The sequence below is a fragment of the Diabrotica undecimpunctata genome, chromosome 4 (genome assembly GCF_040954645.1).
Source record: "Diabrotica undecimpunctata isolate CICGRU chromosome 4, icDiaUnde3, whole genome shotgun sequence".
Classification (NCBI taxonomy): Eukaryota; Metazoa; Arthropoda; class Insecta; order Coleoptera; family Chrysomelidae; genus Diabrotica; species Diabrotica undecimpunctata.
The window spans coordinates 100,298,585-100,307,464 of NC_092806.1; the positions used below are offsets into that span (position 1 = coordinate 100,298,585).

The 8,880-nt window shown below is 32.0% G+C and overlaps 1 protein-coding gene across 1 annotated transcript; it reads left to right on the top strand.

The window, feature by feature from the left end:
* Nucleotides 1-1,272: 1,272 nt before the first annotated feature.
* On the top strand, nt 1,273-1,707 carry LOC140438843 (uncharacterized). The gene has a single exon (XM_072528487.1). It carries the CDS (start codon nt 1,273-1,275, stop codon nt 1,705-1,707), a length of 435 nt encoding a protein of 144 aa, XP_072384588.1.
* The last annotated feature ends 7,173 nt before the right edge of the window (nt 1,708-8,880 follow it).

Here is an 8,880-nt window from a genome sequence, read left to right on the forward strand (position 1 = left end):
CGATTGTAGACCACGCGCCTAACAGTATGAAATTATTTTTCGAGTACCTACGTAGTGTTTTTATATAATAAACTTGTCATAAATTAGGTAAGTGTTATTTTTTCTTGAATTGTACTTCTCAGAAATGTATTCATATTTGTCAAATATTCAATTTTGTGTTTTTGCACAAATGTATGCATTATTTTGATACATAATTTTATAGTATTTTTCCTTTTTGTTTCAGAGAAACATGTCTGACTCTAAGAAAAGGCGTACACAGAGTAGTACAGACCCAGTTGTATGGTTAAGATGGTTTAAAGAGAAATCAAGTGGAGACGAGAGCCCAGTAGATGAAAATGAGGAAGATGAAGAAGAAGAAAATGAAAATATAGTAGAAAGAAGTGATCATGAGACTGACTCAGAACTAGAACTCACATCAGATGAAGATGAATCACAAAGCGACGATAAACAAATTGGTGATGGCAAATTTTACAAAGGTAAGGATATGACGACAAAGTGGAGAAAGGATTGTATTAATGTACAAGTGCGAACGCGTTCCCATAATCCTTTAACATACTTATCGGACCAAAAACGTGATGCCTTCAATGCAATGCTTGCAATTGACTGTCTTAAACTTTTTTTGTCTGACGCAATCATTCGAATAATAGTTTGTTCAACGAATATGTATATTCAGAACATAAAAGAGCAATTTTGTAGGGAACGGGATGCTAGATTATGTGATGAAACCGAGATAAGAGCTTTGATAGGAATTTTGTTTTTAATAGGAACACTGAGAAGTTCAAGAAAAAGCGCTCGCAAAGTATGGGATAATTCCAAAGGCAATGGAGTCGAATCATGTTACCTCGCTATGAGCGAGAACGGTTTAGATTTCTACTCCGTTGTTTAAGATTTGATGATATCAATACACTAACAGAAAGAAGGGAATTAGATAAATTAGATCCCTAGTGCGTATCTGACTATTGACGAGCAATTATTGGCTTTTAGAGGACGCTGCTTATTCAAGCAATATATACCCAATAAACCAGCGAAGTATGGGATACAGATGTTTACGATGGTTGATGCAAAAACCTTTTACACTTTCAATCTCGAAACATATGTCGAAACTTAACCTGATGGCCCGTATAAGGTTTGCAATACTGCTGAAGATATTGTACTACGATTGGTGCAGTCAATAGAGGGAACTCATCGTAATATTATACGAGATAATTGGTTCACCAGTATTCCATTGACCAGAAAATTACTACATAAAAACAATTTACTTATCTCGGTACAATGCGCAATAATCAGCGTGAGATCCCCGCTGAGTTCTTGCCTATTAAAAAAAGAGAAGAGAAAACCTCTATCTTTGGTTTTCAGGAGGATATGACGTTGGTGTCTTATTGTCCCAAAAGAAACAAGTCTGTTATTTTGGTATCTTCAATGCACCACGATAAAGCCATTGATCCAAAAACAGGGGATTCCAAAAAACCTGATATCGTCACCCGATATAACAAAACTAAAATTAGTGTAGATTGTGTTGATCAGTTATGTGTAAACTACAATGTTGCAAGAAACACGTGTCGTTGGCCAATGGTAATATTTTTCCACCTTTTGAATATATCGGGTATTAACGCTCTGTGCGTATATAAAGCAAATCATCCCTTTGAAACCAAAGTCAAGAGAAGTGAGTTTATTGAGCAATTTGCTTGGGAATTAATCAAGCCTTAGATAGAGGCGAGGTCAACTAATACCTACGTGCCAGTAGAACTAAGAAGACGCGCATGCTCTTCTTGGAATTGAAGCCCCGCCTGCTCCACCGGCAAAACCAGAAAATTACATAGGACGTTGTCATATTTGTCCTCGAGCCTGCAACAAATCTACAAGAAAAGCTTGTATAAAATGCAACCATTACGCATGCCAACAACACATGGCAGATATGTGCACTAGCTGTTTAAGACTTTCAAATGATTTTTTTTGTCAATTTTGTAATATTAGGTAAGCCTAGTATGTATTAGTATCAGAAAATTACATTTTGTTTAATTATAGCGCACTAAGAATTTTATGTTGTTGTTCAAAACTTATCCCAGAATAATAAAGGTAGAAAAACATGCTTTCCGTTTTTTTTTTTTAAATAACTACACACAGATATAATATGTATATTAATTAAAATGAATTTTATGTTAAAATATATGTTTAAAAAAATCTATTTTTAATATCCATTTAAAAATTTATCACATCAGATGTCAATTAATAATAAAAGAAAATGGTCTACATATGTAGACCACGCGCCAAGGCCGCTAAAAATATCACGTTTGTCTAGTGTATAAGGTAACATTTTCTTTCTTTTTCACAAAAGTTTAATTTGTTTTTGCTCTCGACTTATCTCTTTATAGTACTTGTATCCTTTAGCATAAAAGTGCTATTTCAACGATGTAGGGATGTGTTTTGTGGTATTTATGCATACTTCATTGATTATCATAAAGCATTTAATACAGTAAAGCACGACAAGCTGATGGAGATATTAACAAATATTTAAATAAACACCTATAATCTAACAACTATTAGTAATATTTACTGGAATCTAACATGGTCTATCCGTACAGAGGTAGTAGAATCCGATGATATCAAAATCAAACATTGGGTTTGACAGGGATGTATACTATCAGTCCTGCTGCTTAACATATTACTGAGGAAATCTTTCAAAAGGCAGTAGAAGCACTTCAGAAGTTATTAAATAGAATTACAAAAATAATTCAGAGATGGACTTTCACTAAACATTAAGAAAACAAAACGTATGATGATCTCTAAAAAGGAACAGCAAATTGGAGGTATCAGTATAAATGGTCAAACAATAGAAAGAGTAAAAGCATACACCTACCTTGGTACAAACGTTAATGAGACTTAAGACCATTCTCTAGAGATCAAATTTAGGATAAAGAAAGCAAGATCTGCATTCTAAAAAATGGCTAAGCTGTTTAATTGCCATGTTTTTTTGGTACCAATAAAATCAGGTTATTACGATATTTTATCTTTCCTGTACCGTTGTAAGCAGTTAAATCGTGGACTCTTACGGACGCTAACTGCAGGGAAATTAAAGATTTTGAAATGTGGCTTTATCGTTGTATGCTAATGATATCCTATACGGATCACGTTACTAACCAGGATCTGTTATTAAGAATGCAAATATGAAAAGAGATGTTAACCATAATAAAAACAGCTAAAATAGAATACCTCGGTCATATTATGAGTAACAGCGAAATATATGGGTTGCTGCAATTACTTCTACAAGAAAAAGTAGAGGGAAAACGCGGACCAGGAAGACGAAGGATTTCCTGGCTCAAAACTCTTTGTTCATGGTTCAACAGAATAACCACAATTCGTATAAGAACAGAATTGTGCAAAATACAGATTGCCATGATCGTCGCCAACATCCGAAACGGATAGGCACTACAAGAAGAAGAATTTTATCATTAGATGGCGCGGTAACGTCCTATATAGCTGTAATAATTATTATCATTATACTTTTATTACGGCAGATTATATGTCACTATGAGGAGACCTAAGAAGGTCTAAATATGTATAGACGGATGGCAGAGGCTCTGTATTGAAATCAAATCTCAAAAGTCTTTCTGCTTTGTTTATTTACTTAATTTTTTAATTTACTTTGTTAATTTACGAAGGATATTTGCCGTGGTGGATGACGCGACGGGTGGAATAAAAATTTTAGATTATAAATTCAATAAACTGTCTGCTTTATATTTTGTAAAAAGCGCAGAAGAGGTAAATGATGGACCAAGAATATTACAGCAGGAAGTTTACTCCGCAATAACACAGTTAAATGATGGCAATGCGGCAGGCCCTAATAATATGCAAGGAGAACTACTCAAACTAATTAGAAAGTTTCGAACTTGGATTTGAGGTTCGAATCGATTTGTAAATGCCCCTTTGTCCGCTTCTTGTCCATCGAAGATAGGTATAATAAAAGGTTGAAGTTGTGGAGTAAAAGTGTTGATTTATTGACAGCTACTGGTAGCTACTGACAATATGATGTTCGTTAGGTAACTACTTATGAGACTGTAGTAGACTGCCCTCACATGAGCTTAAATCTCCAATTTATAATCTCACAAATATTTCATACCTAAACACAGAGGTTATTGCTTCCTATCATACCATATCAACTTTGCACTATTAGCTTACATTACAATTTAATCTAGGCCATCATTGCAATACTTAGAAAGTTCAATTAAAAAAATATATTATTCGACAATTCATTAACAGGTGAATGGACTTTAATTATTAAAATATTACTCGATATCATTTTCAGAATGTCACTTATACACTGGTGAAACTGTAATAGATTAAGAAGTTAAGAATAATGTGAGATTACAAATTAAGGGGTTAATTTGTGATTGAACACTAATGGACAACGAATCAATAGCAATAATCGCAAAGATATTTAACAACATATACAGCTCTGGAGAAATACCAACAGAATGGCTAAAATCTGAGTTTATTGCACTTCCAAAAAACCAGGAGCCAAAAAATGTGATTACCGTACTGTAAGCCTCATGAGTCATCTCCTAAAATTGTTCCTAAAGATAATTCATAAGAGAATCTACAAGCTGTGTGAAAGTCAAATTTCTCCCAACCAGTTCGGGTTCAAAAATGCTATTGGTACTAGAGAGGCTTTCTTCTCAGTACAAGTCTTATTCTAGAGATGCAGAGACGTCAACTGCGTCGTATACGCATGTCTGGTTGATTATGAGAAATCGTTTAATCGAGTACAGCACGCCAAGATGATGCAAATACTAAAAGAAACAGTAATTAACAACCAAGATCTGAAAATAATTAGAAGTCTCTACTGGAATCAGACAGCAAATCTCAGATTTGAAGGTGAACACACTGACTATGTGAAAATCATGCATGGAGTGAGGCAAGGCTGTATTTTGTCTTGTCTAATCTTCAATCTGTACTCCAAAAGACTATTTATCGAAGTTTTGCACAAAACTGAAAAAGGTATTCTATTAAATGGTTACCGGCTACTAGATATGCAGATGACACCATAGTATTTGCGGACAACTTAGAAGATCTACAAGTTCTTATGAACAAAATCACGTATTACCGTCAACAATATGGACTTAAAATAAACGTTAAGAAGACAAAGCTTATGATAATTAGCAAGAAAAGAATAACAGAAGGTCAACTCTACGTCAACCAATCCCCTGTAGAAAGAATGACGCGCTACAACTACCTCGGCACCATAATAAATGAAGAATGAACCAACAACCAACAATCATTGCAAACTCTAAGAATTACTTCCATCCCTAATTCTCCCACTTCTTTGAGTATTTCAGCTGTTATTCTATCTTCTCCTGTTTTTCTGAATTTGTCCTTTTTAATTGCCGCCCGAATTTCTGATTTCAATATTTGAGGTTCCTTTTCCTAACTTCTTTTCTCTTGTTCATATAATATATCTAAATCAAACATTGAAATAGGCTGTCAATGTTGTGTTGGTGACATCATAATTATGTTTGTATGGCCAATACCTGTTAAGTTTTTTAAAAAAGTTTTTATAAAACTTGATGTTTTATCACTATTAAGAATGCCTTACAAAATATTTCACTTTAAAAGATACCAATTTACAATTTTCATTCAATTCGCAATCCCTTAACTGGCTAATGACTGTACTTGTTACTGTTACCCTAAGTAGTGTAATTATAGTATCAATATTAATTTAGTTGTTAATAAAAATAAACGCAACATTACGTAGATATGAAATGTATTCACAAAGGCCAAAAATGATAATAAACTGGTTTAAATACTGGTAAAAATAATTAAAATAAATGAATATCCAGAAAAATGTTTAGGAGTAAAGCGATGAAGCCGTAAAACGATCATTTAACAAAATTAGGACAAAAAATAGGCTTTTGAACACGAGTATAAGAAGAAGTAGTAAATAAATTCTTAATAAATAAATAAAAAAAAAATTAGTTACCCAATTTAAACAAAAGTTTTAATTTCCCAATTTAAAATTATTTTCTGGACCGCATCGTATATAAATTCAATCAGAATTGGAATTGGTATAAAATAAATACAATTTTTAAACCATTATACGGATATTTCTGGAATTAAATTTACCCTGGTGATGATTTATTTTTTCTCAATCCCCACATTAATTACCAAAAGTTTGACGCTCCCAGCCGTTAAAAACCGCTTTGAACCTTGTCCCTTTTCGGTTTCCCCTAAAAAAAATATTCCGAAAAGGTGAATTGGAAACGAATGCATTATCTCTTCAGCAACTCACGTTCCAAATGGCCAATTTGGGGGTGCGCGCGTTATCTGGAATTTCATTCATTATCTTTACTCCTATCAATCATTTCCGAGCAGAGAAAAACTGGAAAAGCTGCAAGAACTGGAAAGTATCGAACGGAAAACATCATAAAAGCATAAAGGGACTAGAAAAATAAGAAAAGCAATGTAGCGTAGTTGACAAACAGAGCTATTTAGTATAAGTGGAGGGGCCATTTCTTCGTATGTCACTAAATAGAAATACTTTTTTTCGAAGTTAGTAGCTGTAAGTTTAATAATATAATGGATGCAGGGATGGACTACTTGGACTTTTGGTAAAAATCAAGGAAACCGGGGCAACGCTATTTTTGCAATTTTTTTGGACTTTAAAAATAATGGAAAAAAAAATCGTAAAAAATAGGAAATTACTATAAAAAATGTTATAAAATATAAAACTACTTACAAAATCATATAAAATATATATATAAATAAATATAAATACTAATATTTATGCCTTAAACCATAAAAACGTAAAAATTTTTACAAAAAGTCGTAATTTATTAAAATTGTGAAAATAACTCTGCGAATCTGCGTAATAATTATAATTTGACATACCTTTGCAATGTTGCCACGTTTATAATTGCTTTGTATGGAGTAAAAATGTATAACATATTTGAAATAATACATTGTAAGAATTTGAAAGAAGTATATATAAGAATTTGAAATAAGAATATATAAGAATTTGAAATAAGAATATATAAAAATTTAAAATAATAGTAGATAAATAATAATAGTAGAAAAAATGGTGTAACCTTTCGATTCGAGAAGAAAAAGTTCTCGTAATGTGTATAAAAAAAGTTCATTACTTCATTTCTACAATCGATGCGAACACTATCATATAAAATTTCTCACGAGGTGCAACTAGCCATTTTCTTTGTTAGAAAAAAAGACAACTAAACTTTACCAAGAACAAATGATGTATAAAAGACCCACCTAAATTTTTTGGAATAGTCCAGAGGGTTGATTAGAATGTTACCAAGTTTAAATATTTTTATAAATATTATTTATTACGTGGTATTCAAAAAACGCAAACCTTAATACTATTTTAATATATTTACAAGCTGGCAAGTTAAAATAAATAATCCCTGTTTCCCTATGTAACATTCTTTTAAAATTAATTTGGCAACAACGCCAAAATAGCTGTTTTCGCAGTTGTCATACTGTTGCCAAAGTTCAACTGTCATATAAACAAGTTAATAACTGATGAAAAACAAAATATTTTCTTTTTTCTCGGTAGCGATAAAACGCGCATATCTTCTTAACATATGTTAATGACAAAACATAACCTGATCAAACCTAACTCAACGCAATCTAAACTGCCATATAAACAAGCTAATAACTGATGAAAAACAAAATAGTTTCTTTTTTCTCGGTAGCGATAAAACAGGCATATCTTCTTAACATATCTTAATGACAAAATATAACCTGATCTAACCTAACTCAACGCAACGAAAAACAAAATATTTTCTTTTTTACAAAATAATATTTTCTTGTACATATTTATATTTTTACAAAATTTCGCAAGAAACAATATTTTTTGAAAATATGGCAGCATTGATGGAAAAGTGATTATGATATTAACAAGAGCACAATCAAAATGGACGAAATATTTAAAAATTGATGTCAAAACACGCAATTTTTAAACGAGAATTATAGAAAAAATATGCATTAAAATATAGAATCCGTCATTTTTAGAGTATTATAAAGTGAATAGGAAGCCATACATAACAAATATTTCAAATTTGAACTTGTATTAACCGTCCCCTGTCTCCCTTAGTATTACCGGACTTTTCAATCAATCCAAAATAAAGGGCTTATCTAATACATTTTAAAAAAATAAATAAATTAGTAAAAATAAATTTTTACTAACAAAATTAGAAAAAATTAGATTAAATTAAAAATTATAATGAAAACGATTATTAAGTTAAGTGTTGTTTACGCAATGATTTTTTGGGTATGCATAACTTGTCTTATAATTACTTTTATCTAAAATTATAGTAAATAAGGTATCTATGTTTTAATGCATTTTTAACATCCACTTATCCTGCCTATGGCTCTAGAGCCCAATTTGAGCCCTGGTCGTTCTCAGCAAACCTCTTCATTCATTACGGTCTGAGACATTCTCCTCCACCATCAACTGCCAAAGAGATTTCTTGCTTCCTTGGCCACATCATCCTTCCACTGCTTTCTTGGTCTCCTAATAGGTCTTTTTCTCCGCATTCAAATAGTAAAGAGTTTTTTTAAAAACCTATTTTTTTCATCTTAAATACATGGCCTATCCATTAAAAACGCTCTAGGTGGCAATATAAAGTTTCACATTCACACTATAGATCTGATGATGGTCTTGTAGATTTAATCCTTTAATGTAAGTGTCGTGATTTTAATATCTGGTTCATAGCAAAGTATTCCATATTGGCTAGAATGATTCTTCCGCTAAGCTCTGCATCATTAATGTGGTCTTTTGTGATGTTGAATCTCAAAATAAAGCTATGTACTTTTTTCAGTTGTTTTCAACGGTGGGGTAGGGTCATGTTTTTCTCTTCTATTGGCTTT

Bases quoted from the DNA above. Each gene is read 5' to 3' on its own strand.
- LOC140438843 (XM_072528487.1), top strand. From the start codon at position 1,273: ATGCGCAATAATCAGCGTGAGATCCCCGCTGAGTTCTTGCCTATTAAA.